At 48.4% G+C, this 27,252-nt stretch overlaps 1 protein-coding gene across 1 annotated transcript in view; it reads left to right on the plus strand.

The window, feature by feature from the left end:
- The window catches only part of Limd1 (LIM domain containing 1), a 47,527-nt gene extending 27,465 nt beyond the window's left edge, over positions 1 to 20,062 (plus strand). Inside the window, exons 3-8 of the mRNA XM_051140234.1 lie at positions 11,146 to 11,213; positions 12,403 to 12,465; positions 17,317 to 17,447; positions 17,952 to 18,003; positions 18,495 to 18,563; positions 19,915 to 20,062. Coding sequence (XP_050996191.1) covers positions 11,146 to 11,213; positions 12,403 to 12,465; positions 17,317 to 17,447; positions 17,952 to 18,003; positions 18,495 to 18,563; positions 19,915 to 20,052 — 521 coding nt within the window. The 3' untranslated portion in view covers positions 20,053 to 20,062. The remainder of the gene's footprint in view (positions 1 to 11,145; positions 11,214 to 12,402; positions 12,466 to 17,316; positions 17,448 to 17,951; positions 18,004 to 18,494; positions 18,564 to 19,914) is intronic.
- The last annotated feature ends 7,190 nt before the right edge of the window (positions 20,063 to 27,252 follow it).

Here is a 27,252-nt window from a genome sequence, read left to right on the forward strand (position 1 = left end):
ACCTTGCTGGGTCCTTGTCCTAACATTAAAGGGATGACAAACGCTAAAAGAGTCAGGTGAGACGGGTGGTGGTGGCGCACGCCTTTAATCCCAGCACTTGGGAAGCAGAGGCAGGTGGATCGCTGTGAGTTCAAGGTCAGCCTGCTCTACACATCAAGTCCAGGACAGCCAAGGCTACACAGAAAAACCCTGTCTCGGGGAGCAGGGGGAAGAGTCAGGTAACTGCAGTGTTCGTTGGAGGACACTGAGAAACAATCTTGCAGTGTGGTCAAGGAGCCTCAGTGGACACTCCTCTGAGCATTGGTCAGAATGCCTCATTTCTCTGTAGAAATGAGAGGCTGATAGCGGGCTCCCGCCCACCTACTTTGCATTTAGGAAGCTACATGTGAGGGAGGCATCCCACAAGACTTGAGACACACCTCTGTCTTTCCAGGTCTGGGCGCTGTGGCAGGTTCCCATGCTCAGGTTTGCACTTCATCACCCCTTGATGAACAGCCGTGTTTAGTTTATTTTCAGATGTGAGAACCACACGGTAACCACAAAGACCTGTGCAAAGACAGAAGAAGCCTGTTGCCGTGGCCTTGAAGTGCATCTGTCTTTGCTCGGTGTCCCCTCTAGTTTTTATCCGAATTTGTACCCTTTTTAGAGTTGTGACTAGAATGTAACCGACGTGCACCCTCTTATTTAGCGGCTGTAGCTGCCCCAGTGCTCGCATGGTAACCCACTGAGTCACTCCACAGTCTTATGGCATTTAGCTCCTTCTGGCTTATGAGTTATTAAACCTCTTTGTTCAGTTTTTCCCTCCACTGGACTGTTTCCTTGGAGTCCCTTCCCAGAAGTAGGCTTCCAGGGCGTGGAAGTGTAAGCATCTGTGTGGGTTGTTCATGGTTTCCTTTCTTGATGAACTCTTCAGTCCTTGAGTGTTTGGTTGCCATGGAGACATGCACTGTGGCCTTAACTTCTCCTCCTAATGCTTTACCCACCTGTGGTGGCCGTGGCCCCAATAGGAGGCTCTTAGGAAGCTGTTAGCTCATCCTGAAGGAGAAAGCAGGAGCGGCCTGGGCAGTGCTGGCTCACACTATCAAGAAACTTGACTAAGCATTCATCTCTGGTGGTGGTGGGTTTGGAATGAGAAGAAAGGAGTGTGCTGACTTGTGGAGGTGATGTGGAGTTAGTTCCCTTTGGCACTTTCTAGAATAGGCTAAAATGGAGAAAGTAGGCAAGGCCTTATATAATCACCCCAAACAGTTTGGGTCAGAAAAAGTAAGATTTTTGTTGTCAGGGTTGGAGTGCATGTGTGCATTTGTGGGAATAGATGCAGAGGCCAGGGGGAAACTATTGTCTATCAGGACACTTTGATTTTCTTTTCTGTTTATTATATTTATTCTGTGTGGGTGAGTGGCTGGACTTGCATATGCTACAGGACACTTGTAGAGTTATACAATAGCTTGTAAGGTTGGTTCTCTGTCTCTCTCTGCCTCTCTGTCTCTGTCTCTCTCTCTCTCTGTCAATCTGTCTCTGTCTCTCTGTCTCTCTCTGCCTCTCTTGTCTCTGTCTCTGCCTCTCTCTGTCTCTGTTTCTCTGTCTCTCTGCCTCTTCTCTGTCTCCCTCCCTCCCTCTCTCCCTCCACTATGTGGCTTCTGGAGATCAAACTCAGGCTATCAGACTTGGTGGCCAGCATTGTTTACCTACTGAGCCATTTCCATGGCTCATCTACCTTGTCTTTTGAGACAAGATTTCTCATTAGCCTAGGGATCACTAATGAGATTAGACTGGCAGGCCAGAGAGCCCTGTGCATCCTTTGTCCTCAACTCCCCGGCCCGGGATTATAACACACTCCACAGTGCCTGCTTTTTAATGCAGACTTTGGCATCAGATTCCCGTCTTCATGTTTACATGAAGTTTATACTCCCAACTGACTCATTCCCCCAACCCAAAAATGTTCTTGTGAGTCACTTAGCTTTCCTTACAAAGTCTCAAGCTGCCTCTGGGACCCAGCACCCTGTTCCTTGGCTTTGGAAGTGACCTTACCAACCCAGCTTTGGAAACACTCACATATTCTGGGATCTGAGTTCTGGCCCTCATGATTGTGCGGCCGATGGCTTTAACCACTAAGCCATCTCTCCAGCCCAGAACTGAACTTTTTTTTTTTCTCCTGAGACAGGGTTTCTCTGTATAGCCTTGGCTGTCCTAGACTCATGTTGTAGACCAGGCTGGCCTCGAACTCACAGTGATCTGCCTGCCTCTGCCTCCCTGGGTGCTGATATTAAGGGTGTGCGCCACCACACCTGGTTCAGAACTGAACTTTTAATATTACTTTGTTTTAATTACATTTGTATGTAATTAGCCTCATGTGTCTATTAGCCACTGGGGACAACACAGATGTAAACTAATCTAGATGACTGCTAAGTCTTACTTCCTTTAATGAGGGACTCATCTTGCTGAGAAACCTTTGCATTTTTACCCATCAAGGAAACATTCGTAGTGAAGTCAGCCGATGGCCAACTACTTTTTTAGAATTTGTTATCTCATTCCTGTTTCTAGAAGAGAGTAGTGTTTCTGCAGCATAGTTTTACTTGTCAGATTAAATGCCTGGCCTCTGTGTGGCCCCTCAATGCTGTCCCTGTCACTTATCCACATTGATTTTATCTGTTGAAGTACTCTGAAGGCAAATGTGAAATATTTATTCAGCACATTCACAGGAAATGGTTTTGATTGGCTTTTCTGTATGTTTATCAGTTGATATTTTTATTAACTATGTGATAATAGAAAAATTAAGAACTTCTTTGACTTGTATTTCCCAACTCAGGGAAACATTATTTGGTGCACCGCTAGTATTCATACCTCCAGCCATGTCCTACTTGGAAGCCTTTTTTTCCCCTTTTAAGACAGGGTTTTATCTAGCCCAAGATGACCTTACACTTTCAGAGTAGAGAGACAGGCCTTGAACTCCTGATCTTCCTGTTACTGCCTCCTAAGAGCTTGGGTTGCAGGAATGCATCGCCTCACCCAGCTGGAGAGCAGGAGATTCTGAGTCTAGAATTCTAAAGTTGCAGCTCTGACTCCCATGCTTGATGCTTGTCATCCAGTGTTATGATTTGACCACAGTGCGTTGCACCAGGTGGAACCCTGGTCAGGATCAAGGCCAGAATGGCCCAGTGCTTTTCAGCGGTCCCTGGATAAGCCCATCATTGGTAGCTGGGAACTTAGTAGGAACGTGGGTCCTCAGCTCCTTCTCATCCGTACTAAACCAGGATCTCTGAGACAGGACCCGACAGATCCACAGGTGGTGGTGTGTAGGGTGGGGAGGTGAGTGTATATGTGGTTTTACAGGTAGCCCTTGTGTTACTGGTGTGAGCATAGCAGCAGCACGCTTTTTTTTTTAGATTTATTTATTTACTTATTTATTATGTACACTGCATGTACACCTGCAGGCCAGAAGAGGGCACCAGATCTCATTATACATGGTTGTGAGCCACCATGTGGTTGGTTGCTGGGACTTGAACTCATAACCTTTGGAAGAGCAGACACAGTGCTCTTCAGCCTCTGAGCCAGTTCTCCATCCCCAACACCCAGCTTTTAACATGAGTTCTAGAGATGCAAACTCATGCCTTCATGCTTGTACAACAAGTGACCCTTCTGAGCCACCTCCACACGCTCCCGTACAGGTGATTTTACACCGCGAGTGATGCTTGCTCACTGGGCTGCTTGTTCTGGCCTCTGTCCATGTTATCTGCAGTGGCTCCTTGATGACACGCATGCCTCTAAGCTTCTGTTCTGTGAGAGGTCAAACAGTGGCGTATCTCACTGCTCAGTTGAGCAAAGTAAGGGTGAGATTTCTCTGGTAATACGAAGAAACCCAACATCTTTCCTGTAATGGAGTAAAGTGTGTGTTCTCTCATCACACTGGGATTAGGGGTGCAACATACAATTTGGGAACACTCTCACCTCCAGCACTGGGGGAAACATCTCTGTCAAAGGCTGCTTGAAGAAGTAGATCATTTTGTGTGACAATACAGATACCCCACAGCCTTGTGATCTCCGTGCCGATCAAGTACTTGGAATACAGTCTTAACCATTAAAGTTGCTTACTTATATTCATGTGTGCATAGCCACTTATGGCAGTAGCTGCTCACTCCTCCCCCAAGTACTGCACTCTGAGAGAAAACCCTTACAGAATAGAAACAAGAGAGATTGTAGTGTGACGACACTGTTGACTTTGCCCTGGGAAGACCTGTATTTGAATCTCAACTCCAACATTTAAGTTTGACTTCTTTAGTCTTTAATTTCCCATCAGCAAAGGAAGATTCAGTAAGAATGCAGCAAGTTAGGCTCAAATGCCTCCTGTGAAGGGTTGCATTATTGCAAGATTAGTAATTTGTGCTACCTCCTAACACGCTCTGGAATGGTTGCCTCAGTCTGTCCTGCTGCTGCCTGGGTTTAGCACCACCTAGTGGTAGCTCTGCGCTCTAGCCGTGAGCACCCTGCTCCTGGATCTCTAGGTGAGCTGGTGTCTGTCTGGCCTGATCGGGAGTGACTGATCCTGGATCAAGCATTCTTGGCTTCCCTGCTCTCACGACGGGCTGCTTTCTGTTTCCCGATTTGCTCCCTTGTGCCTCCTTTCTCTAAACAGGTAGCAGTTGCCTCCAAGTATGAGTTAGAGCCAGGGTTGCTCTATCCAAATACATGGTATTGGAGAATTCTGACTACACTTACCTGTGACAGAATGGAACAAAGGCCCGATGTGTAAAGATGTTGCGTTTGCACTCACTGAGGAAGGGACAACGTAGACTTGTGTTTTACAGAAGTTAGAACTGTGGGGTGGCCTAACGAAGCAGCTGGTTGGCACCTTTATAGACGCTGCCCGGTCGTCACCTGGATGAGCCCAGCATTCCCCATTTATGACGCTTTTGATGGGAGGAGAGCTCAGCAGCAGGCGCTTGCCTGTCGTGGACAAGGTTCTGGGCTCCATACCATTACTGGGGAGAGTTACGTTTATATGAGGAACCTCCACAGTTGAGAGTGCTCTGGAAGCTGTGGTTTCACGATACTCCAGAAGTAATCAATTCTGATGTTACTGCTCTGGTCAGTGGTAGAAACAGGCCTGTGCCTGATTCCTGCTTCACTCCAGTGAGTCGTTTCTCCAGTCTGAGGTCTGGAGCAGAAGATGGCTTTGAGCAGAGAACGACTGTCGAGTTCCCTGAAAGGCAGGGGACAAGACAGAGTCAGTAGTGGACATGTGCGGCAAGGCCTAAAAGTCTTCCTTAAAGCCAGGCACAGTGGTGCATACCTGTAATCCTAGCACTGAGGAGGCAGAGGCAGAGGCAGAGGCAGGTGAATCACTGTGAGTTCAAGCCCAGCCTGGTCTACAAAGTGAATCCAGGACAGCTAGGGCTACATAGAGAGACCCTGTCTCGAAAAACCAAAACCAAGACCAAATAAATAAATAAAAATTGTTCCTTAAAATATACAAAGTCCCGGGGGGGGGGTGGATTTAAAAAATATATACAAAGCCCAGGCTAAAGAGGTGCATCATGGGTTAGGAACACTCGGTGCTCTTCCTGAGAACCCGAGTTCGGTCCTAGCATCCATGGTAGGCAGCTCACAGCTGCCTGCACTGCCAGTGCCAGAGAATCTAATATCCTTTGGCCTCCCTGGGCACCTACGCATGGCACATACATGCATGTACACATAAATTTAAACAAAAACACATCTTTTTTAAAAAATTTTTTTAATTTTGAATTTTCAAGGCCGGGTTTCTCTTTGTAGCCCTGGCTGTCCTGGACTCACTTTGTAGACCAGGCTGGCCTGGAACTCACAGTGATCTGCCTGTCTCTGCACCCGAGTGCTGATATTACAGTCATGCGTCACCACACCACACCACGCCTGGCCTAAATAAGTATTTTTATGTTATACATAATTCTAAAACGAACAAAGAAAACAAAACAAAAAAGTGCGAAGTAAAAAAAGAAAGAAAGAAAGAAAGAAATTTCTAGTACTATTTTTCAAGTATATTAGAAGTACCTAAAGAAGAAAGTAACTTTCACCTGTGACATCTCCTCCACTGCTGGCCCCTCTTTCCCTTCCCTGTGCCGAATCAGTGGTGTGTATGATATTTTCCAAAATGAAATTGTGCTCTGACTACACGCATGCAGCTTGCTTTCTTCGTTCATCAATGTGCTCTGTCTTTTTGCAGCATAAGCATTTTCTGGCAATACAGCAGTGCATCACCGAGAGCTGCTCCGCTTTGTGTAATCATTTCTTTGAGTAAATGTTTATCGACATTTTTTTTTATTCTGTACTGAAGCCAATTCAGACTCACGGAATTAAGATAAGCATCTTAAAACTTCCTCTCCAGGAAGAGTTTGTCATTTTACACCCACTCAGGAGCTTAGGAAATGGCAGTGGCAGGCACCACGAAGGCTTTCCAGTCCATGTTGTGTAACACCTGTGGTTGTTTGCATGCTCGGGGATTTAAGACATTTGCATATCGTGGTCTCTGTAGATTTCAGGATAGAGCTGACCTTTCCCCTATTAAGATTTTCTTTAGATGTGTATGGTGTTTGCCCAATGCTCCATGTGTTCCACCCTCGTGCAAGGTGTGCATGGAGGCCAGAAGAGGGTGTGAGACCCCCTGGAACTGGAGTTACTGCGTGCTATGAGCCGCCATGAGAGTCCTGGGAATGGAACCCGTGTCTTCCCCAAGAGCATCCGGCTCTCTCAACAGCTGAGCCATCTCCCCAGCTCCTCCATGGCTGAGCCATTTCCCCAGCTCCTCCATGGCTGAGCCATCTCCCCAGCTCCTCCATGGCTGAGCCATCTCCCCAGCTCCTCCATGGCTGAGCCATCTCCCCAGCTCCTCCATGGCTGAGCCACCATCTCCCCAGCTCCTCCATGGCTGAGCCATCTCCCCAGCTCCTCCACGGCTGAGCCACCATCTCCCCAGCTCCTCCACGGCTGAGCCACCATCTCCCCAGCTCCTCCACGGCTGAGCCATCTCCCCAGCTCCTCCACGGCTGAGCCACCATCTCCCCAGCTCCTCCACGGCTGAGCCACCATCTCCCCAGCTCCTCCACAGCTGAGCCATCTCCCCAGCTCCTCCACGGCTGAGCCATTTCCCCAGCTCCTCCACGGCTGAGCCACCATCTCCCCAGCTCCTCCACAGCTGAGCCATCTCCCCAGCTCCTCCACGGCTGAGCCATTTCCCCAGCTCCTCCACGGCTGAGCCACCATTTCCCCAGCTCCTCCACGGCTGAGCCACCATCTCCCCAGCTCCTCCACAGCTGAGCCATCTCCCCAGCTCCTCCACGGCTGAGCCATTTCCCCAGCTCCTCCACGGCTGAGCCACCATTTCCCCAGCTCCTCCATGGCTGAGCCACCATCTCCCCAGCTCCTCCATCCCATAAGCACTGGTTTCTAGCTCAGCTTCCTTTTCACTTCCTAGACCTCACTCCTGGAGACAGCTGGTGTTTGGTGTTTTTCACAGATAAGAAGAAGTCCTGTTTTCTGGTGGCACCCTTGCTCCCTCTAGTGCTCCGCCTACAGCCTCAGCGCCTTTGACCTTTGGTTCCATCTCTAACTGGTTCATCCTCTGAGAACTCTTAAGGACAAATCAGGGAAACATGGGTGTTCACTGGACAAGGACTCAGTAATCTGGGTGTGACTTGACGGAAGGACAGGTGTCAAACGCTGGACGCTGCGTGTGTAACTAATGATATGGATAGATCCAGTTCTTTAACTTAGTGTCACATGCATTGCTGTTGCAGGACATCTGATCCCAGTGTGACCCCGAGACTGAGAAGAATAAAACCTGTTTCTTGCTTGGTGTGGCTCAGCCCTAGCACACACCTTTAATCCAAGAACTTTTTGTTTATTGTAAACAGGTGGTTGTGGTGTGGCTCAGCCCTAGCAGTCCAAACACTATCTGTACACAGGATTTAATAAAGTTAACCCTAAGTCAAGAGGTGGAGCAAGAAGCCAGCTGACAGGGATTAAGTAGAAAGGCGGGGCATTGAGTTGAAGGATAGTTAAGACAGCGTGGAGAAGAGGGGCTTTTAGCTTTTTCCTTCTGGGACATCGGCTGAGTAGGAAGGTCAGCTGGGTGCTTTTCCTGTCTCTCTGAGCTTGTAGGTTTTCACCCCAGTGTCTGGCTCCTGAGTCTTTATTGGTAAAATCAAATGATTGGGATTCATTCTTTATAGCAATGCATTGACTATAACTCTAGGTTATTTGGCTTATGAGTTCTCCTATCTCCAGGGCATTGAAGATGCTTCCGTTTTGTCTCTAGACCGTGTTGTACCCTTTTCAAAAGGATTTCAGTGCTTGTGGCTCTGACAGACGACTCCTGGACGGTTACTGCTTTGTGGCTCTGACAGATGACTCCCCGGGTGGCTGCTGACTTTGTGGCTCTGACAGACGACTCCTGGACGGTTACTGCCTTTGTGGCTCTGACAGACGACTCCCGGGGTGGCTACTGCCTTTGTGGCTCTGACAGACGACTCCTGGATGGCTACTGCCTTTGTGGCTCTGACAGACGACTCCCAGGGTTGCTGCTGCCTTGGATTCTCCTCCAGTGGTCGCCTGATTTAGTGTAATTTCTGTTGCTGAGGGTGCTGGCCCTGGATTCCCAGCACTCAGGAGGAAGAACCGCAGACTCTCCATGACGTGGAGACCAACCTAGTCTACAAACCTGAGCTGCAGGCTAGCCAGGGCTACAGTGGTGAGAGACCTTGTCTCAAAACTCCTGATCCGCCTGTCTCTGCCTCCTGAGTGCTAGGATTACAGGTGTGCACCACCACACCCAACCAGATTTACTGCTTTGCCAGTTTATGAGATGGAGATAGAATTTCACTGTGCTTCTAATTTACATAATTCTCTCTCTCTCTCTCTCTCTCTCTCTCTCTCTCTCTCTCTCTCTCTCTCTCTCTCTCTCTCTGCTTTTCAAGACAGGGTTTCTCTGTGTAGGCTTGGCTGTCCTAGACTCACTTTGTAGACCAGGCTGGCCTTGAGATCCGCCTGCCTCTGCCTCCCGAGTGCATCACCACCGCCTGGCCTTAACTTACATTCCCTTGATTGCAGGTGGAATCGACATGTTATGTGGTAGATATTAGGTTGCTGTTAATCACCAAGGTGATTGTGAAGATGACGTAACAGGCTGCTTCTTCTCCTCCTCCTCTTCCTCCTCCTCCTCCTCCTCCTCCTCCTCCTCTCCCTCCTCCTCCTCCTCCTCTTCCTCACAACCCTCCTTCCTTAGCCCCCTGAGTGCTGGGATGACAGGCCCGTGCCACCATGCTTTGTGACATTGGTGATTTGGCTGTCAGGTGAGGTCCTTGACCCCAGGATCTTGGCTTCATGCAGTGCCAAGAATTCATTAGGCTTTTGGGACTTGCAGGGGCCTGTGGGTTTCTGCAGTTGGGTACCAGAAGCACATGGTGTCCTTGGCACTGTAGAGCCGTGTCTGCATGCCCTGCACAGGTGTTGAGGATGAACTTGCCCAAGGATGTGTCCTGGCTCTTCGCTCATTTGTGATGAAAGACGTTGATTTTTTTTTCTTTTCTTTTTTTTTTTTCTTTCCTTTTGTTTTGTTTTTAAAGGTTTCTATATTTATTATGTTATTATGTATTATACAGTGTTCTGCATGTACACCTGCAGGCCAGAAGAGGGCACCAGATCTCACTGTAGATGGTTGTGAGCCATCATGTGGTTTCTGGAAATTGAACTCAGGACCTTTGGAAGAGTAGACAGTGCTCTTAACCTCTGAGCCATCTCTCCAGCCCATTGTTTTGTTTTTTAAGGCAGAATTTCTCTGGCTGTCCTGGAGCTTGCTTCGTAGACCAGGCTGGCCTTGAACTCACAGAGATCTGCCTGCCTCTGCCTCCTGTGTGCCTGGATTAAAGGTGTGCACCACCACACTGATGATGTTTTCTAATCAGTGTTTCAGCTTCACAGAATCAGAAGTCTAATCTAAGAGTTCATGCTTTGAAGTCCCATACCCCAGACCACACCACTTAACATCAAGAGAAAATACAACACATCCTTCCCTACTCTGGTAGGTTGTCCTGGGTGACTGTCCTTAGGTCCTCAGGAGAGATTGCTGCCAGTGCCCTGTGCTGGTGTGCCTCCTCTAGCCTGTCACCAAGGCTCACGGACACCTCTAAGCAGTGACAAACTCCTAGAAGGAGATATATGGTGAACCCACTTTGGCTCCAAATTTCTCTATTAAATAGCACCAGCCAGGGAACCTTCTTCCTGGACTTAGTCTGTTCTTTGCTGAGGGCCACACTGTTATTCTCTGTGTGGCCTCAGCTAGCCTGGCCTCTCAAATGCCAGGATTACAGGTGTCCAGCACCACCAGCTAATAGCACCCTTTAATTAAAAATAACAACTGTCATCAACAGTTGGCATTCCCTATGTGAGGTTAGAGTCAGGGGCCCTTTCTTTAATGCTAACTTTATTACATAGTAACCTTTTTTCTTTTACCCGTTGAAGTTATTTTTATAAGACAGTGTTTGTTTCTCTTAGCTTATTTCTTAACCTGGCTATCACACAAATAATTAAGACTCTTATATTTGTTTAATAAGCTTCACAACACAATCTTTTTTTAAAAAAAAGATTTATTTATTTATTTATTATGTATACAGTCTTCTGCCTGCTTGTACACCTGCACACCAGAAGAAGACACCAGATCTCATTATAGATAGTTGTGAGCCACCATGTGGTTGCTGGGAATTGAACTCAGGACCCTTGGAAGAACAGCCAGTGCTTTTAACCTCTGAGCCATCTCTCCGGCCCCACAACACAATCTTCAACAGTTTAAATTTGTTCTTAACCCTCTATGTTATTTGTCTTACTCCCAGCAAACATCCAGCAATAATTGCACTTGTAGGAGCTCCTTTGTACTGATCTTTCCTGGACCTCTCCCATGGCTGAATCCCCTACTTCCTCCTCTAACTCCTCCTCCCCTGACTGACAGGAAGTCCAGCCCTATTCTCTCCCCTGCTCAGCGATTGGCTGCAAGCTGCTTTATTGGCATACCAGGGAACAATTGGGGAGCAGTGTTTACACCACATTGAGGCAGAAATCAAAAGTTAAACCATTCAATAACCTTATGCCTACATTTACCCCATCTTCCTGTTTTTACTTCAGGCAGAAAGTTAAGAGGAAAAGCCTTCTATTTTGTCAATGGCAAAGTATTCTGTGAGGAAGATTTTTTGGTGAGTATATCATGCAGACTGCAGGGAGGGTGGCTTAGGGCAGGGTCCTGAGAGGCCTGATGGCAGGAAACTGTTTCTCTGCGCTTCTGGTACAGCTAGGAGAGGGCTGTTCCCTCCTCATGGATGCCTGGGTAGCCTGACTCCTGAAGCCAAAGACAAGCTAAAAGCTTTATGCATGTGTGCATGTACCTCTCTCCCAACGAGAGAGAGAGAGAGAGAGAGAGAGAGAGAGAGAGAGAGGCGCGTGTGCACACCCACGCACATGTGCTTGTGTCAGTGCACATGCACGCGCATGTCAGTGCTTTTTGGCTACTTTATTGATTCTTGTATCTACCACACTTTTCTACCCCAATCCATTCCGACATCCCCACACAAGGTAGGTGAGAAAGAAGTTTCTATGAGAAAGGAGATATAGACCTCTTTAGACTACTTCCTGTTGATTGGGGGTGTTGAGTTCCTTGGGGCAAGTCCAATCTTCCTTATCAGAATATCTCCAACCAGCAACCAGCAATCCAATTACCCAGCAATAGCAAAAGCAAAATCAGCCTCAGGGGACCAGCTGCTGCCACGGGCCCTCTTGGGGCTCTCACATTTATACCCTCTTAAGAGTGCCCAGAATTCCAAATGTAAACTCTCTGCAGCTGGCACAAATCATGGCCCTCCTAGAGCATGAGACAAGTCAGCATGTGTGTGTGTGTGTGTGTGTGTGCGCGCGCGGATATGCAAGTGTGCATATACAGGAGTGTGTGTCAGTGCATTATGCATACACATGCAAGTGTCAGTGTGCATGTGCTTATTGGGACACAGGGTGCCAAGCCCCAGCCCTGTCCTGGATACACTCATGAAGATCTGCCTGCCTCTGTGAGTGCTAGGATTAAAGGTGTGTGCTGCCACACTCAGCTCTGGGACCCATAATTCATATTTGCTCCAAGTTTCCAAGTGATTCTAAGGATCTTGTCTTTGGGAACCTTTGAGATGAGGGATTAGAGCCTCTCTGTGTTAATTTGTTGTATAGAGCTTGACACAGTGAGGGGGCCCAGATACAGCTACTAAAATGGGCGGCCCAGCACTGCCCAGGACACTGCACACGCTTGCACACCCACCCTATGGGGAACCATAGGTTTCTCAGAAACCCATCCTTCTCCCTGCTGGTGGGGAGGTGGTTGACCTGTCTTTCTTCTCTCTACAGTACTCTGGCTTTCAGCAGTCTGCAGACAGGTGCTTTCTTTGTGGACACCTGATCATGGACATGGTGAGTATTGTTTTGGAAAGAGGCTAAAAAGAACTTAACAGCTGAGCACGTTTTCTTCCTGGTTGTGGTCACTGCTGGTTCTTGCACAGTGCAGCTGCTTCCTCTCTAGTGGAAGCTGTGGTCGGCTTAGAGCAGTTTTAAACCACGCACACTACCGTGATTCTGCTCGCACCCACCGACCTCTGGCTTCTCTGTGGTCCTTTCCCAGTGAGGTGCTAGGACCAGGTTGCTTTGCTTTCTGTCACCTGGGAACCAGGTCCAGTCAGAGGAATGCTGTTGTTTTCTTCTTCCAGCACAAGCCATTTCTGAGAAAGCTTTTGGCGTTCATACAGACAGGCTGCAGGCTTTCATATCCCATTCTGTGCTCAGCCACTGGCTCTTCTAGGGTGTCTGGGTCTCAGTCTTTGTTTCATAAGTGAGAATAAGGTTTCCTGTGGAATCAGGTACTAAGTTAACAAATTATTTATTGATGGGAACTGGCCTTTAAGAATTTAAGAGCTAGTTGGGTGTGGTGGCGCACGCCTTTAATTCCAGCACTCGGGAGGCAGAGGCAGGCAGATCACTGTGAGTTCGAGGCCAGCCTGGTCTACAAAGTGAGTCCAGGACAGCCAAGGCTGCACAGAGAAACACTGTCTCAAAACAACAACAACAACAACAAAAAAAAAAAACCCCAAAAAACAAAAAAATGGAGGAAAAAAAAAAGAATTTAAGAGCTAAACTGGGTGGTGATGGCACACGCCTTTAATTCCAGCATTTGAGAAACAGACACAGGTGAATCTCAGGGTTCAAGACTAGCCTGGTCTATAGAATGAGTTACAGTATGGCCAGAGCTACACAGAGAAACTTGTCTCCAAAAGCAAAAACAAAACAAACAAAAAAGCAAACAAAAAACCCACACCCAACCCCTACCCCAAAAAAGAAAAGAAAAATGTCGTTATGAGATTCACACACACTGTTCCTTATCTGAGTAGTTCCTTTGTTTTTATTTCTAAGTTGATTTCATTGTATGGCATATGAATTTGGGTGTTTGCCATTTTTGAGCTACCTGTGTGTAGCTCCTGCCATTTCAGAGCACTCTTGTTAAATGGCTTTTCTTTTTCCCTTTGTTTTGTTTTGCGATGGTCTCATGTAGCTCAGGCTGATCTCAAAGACTACCTTAAGTTTCTGATTTTTCTGCCTCTGCCTATGAATGGTGGGATTACAGGCATGCATCAGCAATATTTGTATGTGTTGCTAGTCTTTTGTTTGTTCTAATTTTTTGAAATAAGCTCTCACTACGTAGCCTTGGCTTTGCTATATAGGACAGGTTGGCTCAAACTCACGGAGATATACCTGCCTCTGTCTTCTGCGCACTGGGATTAAAGGAGTGTGCACAATGCCAGGCCTGGGCTGGGTATTGACCCTCGGGCCTAGGCAAACGCTCTACCAACTGAGCTACATTCTCAGCTTTTGTACATGACTTTGATGGCTGTGCTTTATTTCTGGCTATATACCAACATTATAAAGCAACAGTGTTCAGAGCTCTCCCTGCTCATGAGGAGTAGTATCTGCTGTCATCTAGGCCTTAAACACAGCAGTGCTTAGCCCTGGGGCATCTGTGGCCTCACTACTACCCAAAGCCTCCCTGAAAGTATTAATTACTTTTCTTTTTTTGTTTTGTTTTTTTTGAGACAGGATTTCTCTGTGTAGCCTTGGCTGTCCTGGACTCACTTTGTATACCAGGCTGGCCTCGAACTCACAGCAATCCACCTGCCTCTGCCTCCTGAGTGCTAGGATTGAAGGTGTGCGCCACTACGCCTGGCTATTAATTACTTTTCAACTGTTGTGAAAAGACACCATGACTGAGCCAAGAAACAGTTTACTGGGGCCTTACAATTCTAGAGGGTGAGGTCATGACTATTTGGCAAAGAGCATGGCAGATGGGCATGGTACTGGAATAGTAACTAAGTGCTTACATCCTTGTCCAAAGGTAGGAGGCAGAGAGAGCTTTTAAAACCTTAAAGACTGAGCCTGGAGAGATGGCTCAGAGTTTAAGAGCTCTTCCAGAGGTCCTGAGTTCAATACCATCCTGGCTTATAACCATCTGTAATGAGATCTGGTACCCTCTTCTGGCATGCAGGTGTCCATGCAGGCAAAACCACTGTATACATAATAAATAAATCTTTAAAACCATAACAACAACAAAAAAAAAAACCTTTAAAGACCACCGCCAGTGACACGCCTCTCACAACAAGGCTACGCCTCCTAAATCCTTCCAAAATAGTTCCACCAGGCATTCAAATATATGAGCCAGCTGGGCGTGGTGGTGTGTGGCTTTAATCCCAGTGGGAGGCAGAGGCAGGTGGAACACTGTTGAGTTCGAGGCCAGTTTGGTCTACAAAGCAAGTCTAGGATAGCCAAGGCTACACAGAGAAACCCTGTCTCGAAAAAATCAACTATATGAGCCTATGGGGCTGTCCTCATTCAAACCACTACACCGAGGAATGTGGCTTCTGCCACAAAGTACCTGTGAGTGTGTAGGCAGGCATACGCCATAAGCCGTAGCCCTCTACCTGTCTGTTTAAGACTGACTGGCAGCTTTAAAACAGAACTCTCAGCTGTCAAGAATTCTAATGTAATATTTTTTACTTATAAAAATTATGTGTGCCTGTGAAGTGGTATGTCCATGTGAGTTCAGTTCTCCGTGTGCGCACGCGCGTGTGTGTGTGTGTGTGTGCGCGCGAGTGTGTGTGTGTGTGTGTGTGTTAGTATGCCCACAAGTATGTGAGTGCTCATAGAGTCCAGAGGAGGATGTCAGGACCCCTGGAGCTGGAGTTACAGGTGTCAGTGAGTCAGCAGATGTGGGTGCTGGAAAGTGAACTCAGATCCTCTGCCTTAACTGATGAGTCATCTCTCTTGCCCCAGAGACTCTTGCAGACACACACTTAGCTCTGTAGCAGAGCCCCAGCTATCCAACTGTATAAACTGAAAACACGGGTAGTAAAGGGGTATTTTCTGAAATAGGCCTATTCCTCAATGCCAGAGTTTTGGAGACCAGCCAGGATGTAGCAAAATGGTGTCTTCTCTGGATTTGACGTTAGGCACAGTGAGGGCTACGTTAATCTAAGGATCTCTTTGCCTTTAAGAGGAAATGCATTCCAGTTGCCAAGTGGACTTTGGAAGCCTGGCAGGTGTTCTTTGGCGGTTAGCTGCAGGTGGAGAGGGTTTTAGAGGCAGTAAAACCCATAGGGAGTGAGGAAGTCTGAGATACCATCTGCGATAGCAGAGTGGTCCTCCTGTGCTCCCTGGCGGCGTGTGTGTGTGTGTGTGTGTGTGTGTGTGTGTGTGTGTGTGTGTGTGTGCGCGCGCGCGCGCGAGCGCGACAAACTTCCAGTGGAAGGAGCTGGATGGTAGCACATATCTTCCACGGTCTTGCAGCGTCCCGCAGGCTCCCTTCCTTAGGCCTGTGTGAAGGCTTTCTAGGCTGAACACCAGCCGTGGGTGGCTGCTCTGTGTGTTCCCTGCAGACTGGTGTTGGGTGCTCCTGTCCGTGGTGATGTCACAGTTCTGTTATTTTTGCTATCTCATGGCCCGGGTAATTGCAGAAGTAAATCTCCCACTCAATCAGCAAACACACTTGAACTGCAAATTACAGCAGTCTCCGATTCTAATAGCACGCGTCCAATTATCTTAAGACACCGGCTGCTAGACATTAGGTCTGTGACTCTGAATAGGAGATCTGGGGTGGGGTCTGGGAATGTGTGTCTTTACCAAGTTCCCAGGTAGTACTAAAGTTGCAGGTTCAGGGCCCACACTTTGAGACGGGGACTCCACAGCCATTCCTAATGAGCTCTGTTACTGACCCACTGGCCTTTCCAGCTGTTTCTCCTCCTTTTCCTCTCCCCTCTTTCCTTCCTTCTATTTCCCCTTTTTCTCTCCTCACATTGCCTCTCCTCCCTCCCTTTGTCCCTCTCCCCTCCCCTCCCCTCCCCTCTCCACCCCTCCCCTCTCCTCCCCTCCCCTCTCCTCCTCCCTCCCCTCTCCTCCTCCCCTCCCCTGCCTTCTCCACCCCTCCCCTCTCCACCCCTCCCCTCTCCTCCTCCCCTCCCCTCTCCTCTCCTCCCCTCTCCTCCCCTCCCTTTTCCACCCCTCCCTCCCCTCCCCTCTCTTCTCCTCCTCCCCCCTCCCCTCCTGCCTCCCGTCTCCCCCTCCTGCTTCTTGGTTGTCTGTGTTTTGGAAGGTTCTAGTAGCTCAAGTTATCACATCCAAATCAAATGACATGGAGAGGAAGGAGGCCTTTGGGCTTTCCCTTCATTGTGTTTTAAAAACAAGGACAACAGCAGAGGGATTCGTCTGTTTTGCTTGGACTTGAGATGATGAGGTCTCCAGCCAGGCTTCTAGGTTGTCACACTGCAGAATCAAAGCCACATGGAGGGGTCCCAGGATATAAAGAGGTTTTGTCCAAGTTCTCCTAGCTCCATCTGGAATTTCCTTCCATTCTTTTATACACCTGCTGCTTTCCTTATCAGGGATACAAGCTTTTGTGACTGGATTTAACTGGTTTATTGCTTTTTCCCAAGGTTCTGGTCCCAGGACAGGCCTAGCCTTACCTAGCATTGCTTTTTAGGAAAGAGCAACTTTCCTGCTTTGAAAGAGGGACCAGGTGGGAGTCTTGCTATTCCTCCCAGTCAGTAACCGAGGGAGTGCATGGTCCTTCCTCTCCTGATGCTGTGTCTAAGCAGACTAGCCCTCTCTTGACCTCTGTCCAGATGAAACTCTGCGCTAGGTAGAGCCTGTGCCAGTATGCTCCTCTTTCTCCGCGTCCCTTCCTTCCTTTTCTCCCCACGAACAGTTTTGTGTGTGTGCTCTCAGATCCTACAAGCCCTGGGGAAGTCCTATCACCCTGGCTGCTTTCGCTGTGTCGTCTGTAATGAGTGTCTGGATGGAGTGCCTTTCACCGTGGACTCCGAGAACAAGATCTACTGTGTCCAGGATTATCACAAGTAAGGAGAGAGGGAGGGAGTGGACGACAACCTGCAGGCGGCCCCGCTGAGTTCAGGGACCCGCACAGAAACTGTTCACACAAAACGCTAACCAGAGGAAGCCAACGAGCCTATGGCTCCAGCTTCACCTAATTTCACGAGGCACCGAGTCAGGCTTAGCGCCTACCACTCTCTACTTGATGAACCAGCCCAACTAGCTAGGAAGGGAGCAAACAACCAGCTACACCTTTATTCCTAAGGGAGCAGGAAGCAGCCACATGTCCCTGTAGCAGCCAGGAATGATTTTCATATTCCAAAGAGTGAGCCCAGCTCCACATACCCCCAGGGCTGGCCATAGTGGGGCTCCTGGCAGCTCCCCCCCCCCAGGGCTGGCCATAGTGGGGCTCCTGGCAACTCCACATACCCCTAGGGCTGGCCATAGTGGGGCTCCTGGCAGGCCCCGGTTGCCGTTTTTATGCTGGTAACAACACAGGTGTGTACTGTGTTCCCTGTGCTTCCCCTCAGAGTGCTGGCCCCCAAGTGTGCAGCCTGTGGACTTCCCATCCTGCCCCCAGAGGTAAGACGCTCTCTAGATCTGTTCCTAGGTCTTCTACAGACTGGAGTATCTTCCTTGAGTCACTTGGAAGATCTGTAACCTGTTCTTTCATCTTTCAACATACCCCTCCAATGCCCAGTACTGTCTCTCTCTCTCTCTCCAGGGCTGGCTTCCTAGCCCCATGTCCTTTTCGTGCCTGTTTGACATGTGTGTCCCTGTGCACATGCAGTCACGCATACATTACACATGCAAAAAAAAATTAAATTAAAAGAAACGTCCCCACTGGTCTTTTCTCAGTGTTGTGTCTGACATCCCAGATCTCCCTGCACCCACCCACTCTCACATCCACTGAATCCGGTCTTTTTCCTACAAGTCTTTAGTATTCACTGTTGACTTACAGTCCTCGCCCAAGGCCTCCTGCCATGACCCCACAGTCTCTTTCCACCCTGCCCCATTGTTGCTGACATTCCATGGACTTCTAACTGGCCTCTCTTGTTTTTCTGTTGTCTCAGGGCTCAGATGAGACCATCCGTGTTGTGTCCATGGACAGAGACTACCATGTAGAGTGCTACCACTGTGAGGTAGGCCTCTCCCTGCCCAGCCCTAGGTCATGGGACTGAGGTGGCCACCATGTTATCGCAGAGGTCCGTCCTCAAGAGCGAACTGTGTGGGGGTGGTAACCGATGCTTGGTGTGAAGGTCTATTCTATTTTTTTTTACAAATTCAAAATGAGAAGGTTCTAAAGTTGCAAAGCTCAGAGGATTGTGGGTAGCGTGAGGTAGTACAGTCAAGGACACTGACATGTATGAGGAGGGTGGGGATGGGTGTCCTTCCCTCCTGGGGGCAGAACATTCTGCCTGTCAGAAGGTGTCTGAACTGAGCTCTTTTGGAGATAAGTCCATGGATTAGTGGGTTCAAAGGTGGTGGGGAGCTTCTCTGACCTGTGTGATATCCTACACTGAAGGAACCACAAGTGCCTCATGACTGCCAGAAAAGCCAGAGGTCCCTCCCCACCACGCTTTACTCCATACTGAGAGGATTCATCCATAGACGTGGACCAGGTTCACTCGTGGTCTTGTAGGTGGGGAGAGCAGAGAGCATGGCCCACGTGCAGACTGGTCTCACTGCCAACACTGAAGAAGCAGGTGCTCATCATGGCGCGCGGCACACGGCGAGTCTGGAGTAGAGAGTGAAGACTGAACAGTCTTCTCTGCACGTTCATGACTCTGGTTGGCCACTGAAAATAAAAGTGCCTTGCCAGGCAGCGGTGGTGCATCTCTAAGCTAAAGGCAGTCTGGAGTACAGAGTGAGTTCCAGGACTGTCATGAAAAAACAAACAAAACCACCACCAACAAAATACAAGTGCCACAACTGAAATCATGAGTGTCCTTCCTCGTTTTCTAGTAGCCACATTCAAACAGCTGAAAGGAGACAGGCTGGGTGCTGGTGATGCGGCTCAGCAGCGTGCGTGCCTACCATGCATGAAGTCCCGGCTTCAGTATGAAGCAACACACCGAGCAGGAGTGGTAATATGCACCTAGCATGCTGAGGCAGGGGGATCAAAAGTTCAAGGTCATCCTTGACTACAGAGCATATCTAGCCTGCCTGCGAGAGACACTATCTCAGAAGAGGAGGGATGCCTGGGATTAGTTAACCAACCCAAAAGATGCACAGTGCTATCATTTCAAGTGGTCCATATAAAAACTATACATAAGATATTTTTCTATCCTCTTTGGGTCTTCTGTCTTGGAAGCCTGGTGTGCATTTGTTCTGAAGCTATGTCTCAGTTCCAACCCATCCCATCTGAAGAGCTTCATGGCGGCGGGTGGCCATTGGTTCTTCCACTGGCCAGGAGCTGCCCACACTGCGGGGCACTCTGCTGACCGGGTGGGTGGTCTGTTGTGTTTATGGTGCCTTCTTGCCTCCTTGCAGGACTGCGGTCTGGAGCTTAATGAGGAGGACGGCCACCGCTGCTACCCACTGGAGGACCACCTACTCTGTCACTCCTGCCATGTCAAAAGACTGGAGAAGGGACCTTCGCCTCCAGCGCTCCACCAGCACCACTTCTAGCTGGAGACGCGGGGGGAGGGGGGACGGTGGCCGAGGCTGCCAGGGAGGTCTCCATGCAGCACTCCTGGGCCCCTGAGCTGGAGCCCAGGGAGCGGAGAGACAGGGGTCAGGTTCCTGAGTGTGTGAAGGATGTCTTTCTTTTAACCACAGCAGTGTGCACTCCACATTCAGCGCGTGTGTTTTCCAAGTGCTTTTCCCCCATTGTCACACCCTCATGAAATCACTCAGGAAGACTATCTAGCTTGCACACGGCACATGACACAAGATTGGGCCTGTGTAGCTGGACACATCCTACTCCCTGGAAAGTTTATGTTTTATGGAACAGGCTTTCAGATTGTGTTAAGCACATTTCACAGTGTCCCTAAAGAGAACAGTGATGGAGGTGAGCAACACTTCCTCCAGCTAGGAAAATGCCTGTACCCAGATAACCTTCACACACCTACGGCGTGACTCCTTCACAGTTTCCACCTCGGAGCTTTAGCTCCTCTGAGAGTGCTGCAAACTCTTACCAGCATTACAGCAAGAAAGAAGCATCGCGTATGCTTTGCACCCTTGGAGATTGTTTGGTAAACCAGAGCCAAGTTTAAATATCTGGGAGGCTGGGTCTCCCTGCTGTGCCTCAGCCTTCCTTTGCCCTGCCCCTCAGGCAGTGGAGCTGTGGCTGCCTTGTCCTAGCTTTGAAAGGACTGGTGCAGGCACCAGGCTCCTTTCCCACTGTTTGGTGCTGATTTTTCATTGCTTCCTCCAGTCTGTGACATTGGAGTTGCTTCCTCAGGGTGAGCCTGAGGATCCCCCACACCTTTTTCAGCTTATTTGCGCATGACCTTTGGGAATCCCAGCCCATAGCCTGGGAGAGAGCTCCTTTTGTTTTTGTTTTGTTTTTTCGAGACAGGGTCTCTCTGTGTAGCCTTGGCTGTCCTGGACTCACTCTGTAGACCAGGCTGGCCTCGAACTCACAGTGATCCGCCTGTCTCTGCCTCCTGAGTGCTGGGATTAAAGATGTGTGCCACCACTGCCCGCTGAGAGCTCCTTCTGAAAGGAAAGTTTTTGTGTGGGGAATCTCAAAGCTAGCACCGGAGGGAATGCGGAAGAGGTTACCAAGCTTGTTTCAGAGGTATCTCTCTTGCTCACTTCTTAGTACAGACATTCATTTGGTTTGAAGAAACCAATATAAGGTACATGCTTTTGTCTGGTTTTTCCTTCATTATTTCTCTCTACCTTTTTCCACACACAAAACATACCTCACAGATAGTTCTCACCAAATCACAGGTCAAAGAGTTGTTCACCCGTCATGTTGGAGACGGTGGCCAGTCTCCTGGTCTTGGCTGCCGCTAAGCAGTGCAGTCACAAAGCAAGGTCACCTGAGACTAGATGACCCTGAGCCAGCATTCTGGCCCCAAGTGCCTCTGCATGCTGGCTCCTCGAGTAGCTGGGCTAAGAGGGAGACCTCGTCTGAGCTGAGTGTGTGGGCATTCCTGTCCTCCCGACATTTGAGGGGCTGAAGTCTGCGAAGTTGGGGTTCGACAAGGCCGTGCTCAACTCCATGAGGCCCTGACCCCCTCAAAAAATTTTGAAAGAGAAAGAAAAACAAAAGCCCACCCAGAACTGAAAAATGAAATTAACTCTGCCTATCACTTCCTGAGGCTGAAGGTTAGTGTCTCCTTGGTAGTTCAGATAGGTAAAACTAGAAAAACAAAAACGCAGTGGGTTTTCAGCTACTCTCTTACTACCTTCAGGGAGTGCCTGTGGCTTGAGGCAGGAAGGCTGCAGTGTCTCACTTGTGCCAGTCAGGCTGCGTACCCAGCAGCAGGCTTGGACGATGAAGCATGTCCGTACCGTTCTCCCCTTCACGTTACCTACCTGGGCTCTGGCAAGGCTGGCGGGGGGAAGGAAATGAGCCTATATGTTTTTGCCATCTTTGAGGTTATGGTCTAGTCTAATTTCAGGTCAAACGGTTGAAGAAAACTGCAGTGGAATCAGTATCAGAAGTAGAAGGGATGTGTTTGCAAATTGAATAATTTAAAATTCTGTGATTAATTTTTTTAAATGAAATTCCTGATTGAGATGATTCAGATGTGTTTGCAAATACTACATTTTATATTATTGAAAAAGAACAATAAAGAATTTGCAGACTTCCCAGATCCCCGGGACTGTTGTTTTCTGGAGAAGGCACCACTAGGAGGTCCCACAGTCCTTGTTTCTCTCCATCTCAGGCCTGTGCACTAGAACCATGAAAATATGTTCACTTATCTGGGATTTTAAATGGGCTATAAATTTTGGCCAGATCTGTAAGGAGATTATATGTATGCAGGAAGAAAACACAGGCACTCAGGAGGGGGACTATGTTTTGAAAGTTAGCACAAGGAGATTTTTCAAGATTCCTGTACCACTCTTGTACCTTGGATTTAAACCGAGGAGATGGTGGCTGATCCCAGATCCAGGGCTAGCCTCTGTCACCACCGTCCACATTGAGACCTAGGGCTAGCCTCTATCACCGCCATCCACATTGAGACCTAGGGCTAGCCTCTGTCACCACCATCCACATTGAGACCTAGGGCTAGCCTCTGTCACCACCGTCCACATTCATATCCAGGGCTAGCCTCTGTCACCACCATCCACATTCAGATCCAGGGCTAGCCTCTGTCACCACCGTCCACATTCAGACCCAGGGCTAGCCTCTGTCACCCTCGTCCACATTCAGCCCCATTCTGTCTGAACAGAGTTACTGCCTACGTGTTGGGCATGGCAGACTTTCCATTCCCCTGGCTAGTGCCTAAGTGAAGGCCCTTTATCTGAGGCCTGCCTGTGAGGGTCTCCCAGGTGGCTGACCAGACGAATCACAATGTTCTGAACACCTTCAAGTACTGTGTGCTTTGTTTGCATGGCCGTCAATCACACAAAACACAAACCAGGATTGCTAAGAAGTTTCAGAGTCCATGGTGCTTTGCGGACATTAAGTACTGTTCCGTAGCACCCTTTTGTCACCTAGTAAAAGTGTGGTCTACCAGTTAGATCCCTTGCAGAGAACAGTGTGAGACTGGACTCCAAACTCTGGTTGCACAATAGCCTTGTAAAAAATCTCAGGAGGAGAGAGAGAGCTCAGTTAGGTGCTTGCATGAGTCTGGCTGTCACAGGCCACGTAAGAATGCCAGGTGCAGTGCTGTGCTTCTATAACCTTAGTTCTGGGGAGATGAGGGCAGGCAGACCCCTGGGGCTTGATGGTCACCAGCTTAGCCCAGTTTGTGAGCTTGAGGCTGGAAGGTCTTGTTCCAAAGAAGGCGGGTACCCGAGGCAGTCTTTTGGGTTCCACATGCATATATGCCTGCACATTACTTGTGCATACATGTTAAGAAAAAGCCAGAAGACCAATTTTTTGTATTTTTCTTTGCCAAGAATCAGTCCTAAATTTGTTTACAGGTAGCCTCAGAGGTAACTTTAACAGAAAAAAAAAATGAATAAAATGTACTAAGCAATATTTTGTTCTGAATACAAACAGAACAGATGTGACCAATCTCTCCAGTGTGTGTGTGTGTGTGTGTGTGTGTGTGTGAAAAATCTCACTGCAAAAGGATATTATTTTCCTCTTTATCTTCCTGAAAAATTGTTCCAAGTTTTACTGTTATATAAAATTTTTCCAGGTGTTGTGACAGTAAAGCTTCATGTGTTTGTAGGCTATTAGTCTCTCTTCATGGTGGTTAGTGGGTGTTTTGTGTGTAGAGTAAACAGACAGTATGTTGGTATGTAGCTGAGGCTGGCCTTGAACTCACGTTTACCTGCCTCTACTTGACATGCTGAGATGACAGGTGTGCACCATCGTGCCCAGCATGGAGCTCTGAAATCCATGCGTACCGTATTAGTTACTTTGCACTGCTGTGACCAAGTTGCTGTCAGAAGCAGCTTAAGGGAGGAAGGATTTATCTTGGCTTGTGGTGTCAGGGGACTTAAGTTTGTCACAGCAGGTATGATGGGACAGCTTCATTCATGGCAGACCAGAACCAGATGCCACAGCCTTCCAAAACAGCACCAGCAACTGGGGAGCAAGCAATCGAAACATGAGCCTGTGGAGTTTCGGAGTGAAATCACAGCATGAATTAACTTGAGCTGTTTGCTCCTCAGTACTAGCTTGTGCATTAGCATGCCGTCATTCTATAGGTCCTGGCAGACGTTGGGGAACTCAGGTCATGGACAAGGATCAGTCTGTTGCTAGTGATCACAGTAGCAGCCCAACCATCAGCTTTTCCACTGGTTCTCTGAAGAGAGCCAGTCAGTACCAGTCTGTGCAGTGGGCTGCATTAGGGTGGTGGTGGTGTCTTTAATCCCAGCACTCGGGAGGCAGAGGCAAATGGATCCCTGTGAGTTCAAGACAAGCCTGGTCTACAATGTGAGTCAAGGACAGTCAAGGCTACATAGAGAAACCCTGTCTCGAAAAACCAAAGAACAGCTGATTTACAAAGTGAGTTCCAGGACAGCCAGTGCTATACAGAGAAATCCTGTCTCAAGAATCAAACAAACAAACAAACACAAGAAAGAAAGGAAAAAGAATCCAGTACTTACGGGGGAACAAATCTTGTCTTTATAGTGCACTCTGTGCCTGCCTGCTTTGCTACAAATGAACGAACAAAACAAAAAGCCCATTACCATCTGAGATCATGCACTACGCTGGCAACCCTGAGGACAGTGCCCCCGGCGTGTCCAGCCTGCTGTTCTTGGCTAGTACAGGGAAGAACAGCTATGGACACAGCCAAAACATAAAAACTCTAATAAACTCAAAACATCAAGAGCTTTGTTTTACTGTTTACTTATTTGTAACTCAGTGGCTCAGTTCTTGATCTTGAGCTTTGTGGTGGGCAAGGTTGTATTATAATGTTAAAAGGTTGTGCAAGGGGCTGGAGAGATGGCTCAGTGGTTAACAGCACCGCCTGCTTTCCCAAAGGTCCTGAGTTCAATTCCCAGCAACCACATGGTGGCTCACAACCATCTGTAATGCTGATGCCCAAATAAATCTTTAAAAAAAAAAAAAAAAAAAAAAAAAGGTTGGGCAAGCCTGGCTCTGGACTGAAGGTGACCAATGCCTATAAAAAACCCAGGAGGCCTCAGGGAGTCATAGTCCAAGGGCAGAAAGCTTCCTCAGTCAGGTCTTCCAAATGCTGCCATCATAGGAGTCACTTCCTTTGTTGGGTCTGTTACTGCGAAGGTTTTAGCCAAAGGACCCTAGAGGTGAGTGACCTTTTGGTTTGAAGCAGCCACATCTCAGGAGAGGGGACATGCAGTGATGGGACAGGTATGTGACTAGAGCCGTCCAGGTATGCAGTGATGGGGACAGGTGTGTGACTAGAGCTGCCCGGGTGTGCAGGTGACACAGACACTTGTCACTCACTGTTCTCTGGGTTTCTGCTCCGTGGCTGCCAAGTCTGATGCCCTAAGGACACAGGACAGCACGGTGCTGCGATGAGAGCAGCTAGGCAGATTTTACACACATGGGTTCTTCTTGACTGTGAGGGTGGTGGTACGGGAAAGCGGGAGCATGTGATGTACGGGCAGCTAGCTCTCTGGGGAGAAAAACAAAAGCCCTGATATGAAGTGTGTGCTGTTTCCCATCTTATAAATGTTGCTGCCACTGTCCACTCCACCACACGACACCTGGGACTTGGAGTGGGCTGCGATAGCACCATCGTGGTCAAATACCAAGCACCCTCAGGCGTTCGAATACGCCGGAGCCAAGGGAGTAGGAGAAATGTGTTCAGCTCCGTGTTTGGAACAGCAGCAGCAGTAACTGTGCCTCCATCAGACAGACCAGACATTATTGTACACACCCTATGTTCCTTAACATGTATGTCTAATGCCGATTAGCATGTGTATAAACATGCGGGTGACGGAAGGTATGTTGTTTCAATTTGTCCACAGAGCAATTTGAAAACATGTAGCAAAAATTTCTGAAGTCAGGTAAAGGCCCACTCTTATATAAGTCAGTCAGTCAGTCAGTCAGTCTGTCTGTCTGTCTGTCTGTCTCTCTCTTTCTCTATGTGTTAAAACTGGCAACAACTCATTTTTTTCCAAGATAAAAGTTATGCTTAAAATACCTAGTTTTCTTTGTAATATATTCAAAGAATATTTAATGGCCTTAAATCTCAGACAACAAATGAAAGGACAAACAAAAACACCATAACTTGGTAGGGCGTTCCTTTGATCCCAGCACTCTGGGAGGCAGAGGCAAGTGGATCTCTGAGTTCGAGGCCAGCCTGGCCTACAGAGCAAGTTCCAGGACAGCCAAGGCTACACAGGGAAACCCTGTCTCCAAAAAACCAACCAACCAACCAACAACAACAAGATGGCAACTTCATTAAAAACAAACAAAAGCCTCTCAAGTGTAGAAGCCAGGTGTGGTGTCTTGCACCTTAAAATTCCAGAACTCTGGAAGCAGTGGCAGGCAGAACTCTGAGTTCCAGACCAGCCTCGTAACCAGCAGTCAGGACTGCAAGAGTGAGCCACACCCCTTCCCCCTGCACTCCTTGCCCGGTGCTAATTCTGCCCCCAATATTTTCCTGTATTTGACACATTTTTAATAAACCCTTGGGGAGCGAGGTATGTTATCTAGGACAAACCTAATCATCGAATGAAGGACTGGTTAATGAACAGGTTGAGTCCTCCTCTCCTTTGTCACATCTGTTTCTGGCTTTCTCAAGTCCTGGGCCTCTTATTGCGAAATCTCGGAAGTTTTGAGGTTTCCTTGTGCAAAGGAGGCCCAGGTTGGCTTTGCAGGCGGAGCTAGCCTAGGCCGCCTGTTCCAGGTCTGCAACCAGGTCAGCACCCTGCAGAGCAGGAGCTTCGCCTTTCTCGCGTCAGTGCCGCCCGCTTTCCACCTGCAAAGAGCCTGCGTCCCCCCCCCTGAGTTTCCGTCATCGCGTGGGAAGACATTGGCCACACCTGCAGATTGCAAACTCCCGCTCTCAGGAGTGTTTTCCTAAGTGTACGGGTTTAGACTCCTACGCCCCACTAAGAACAAGGACGGGAGGAAATTTGCAAACCGTTTTAGAGAACTCTGGCTTTCAAATACAATTAAAAAGGTATTATTTTGCGCAAGGAAATATTAAAATTCAAGATTTGACCTTGACATGCGAGCTATGACTCTTTTCAACGAGGCCTTATAACTGTGGAGAGGGGGAAAAATAAGAATAAAACAAAAAACGAACTCGCACATAT

The sequence above is a fragment of the Acomys russatus genome, chromosome 32, assembly GCF_903995435.1.
Source record: "Acomys russatus chromosome 32, mAcoRus1.1, whole genome shotgun sequence".
Lineage (NCBI taxonomy): Eukaryota > Metazoa > Chordata > Mammalia > Rodentia > Muridae > Acomys > Acomys russatus.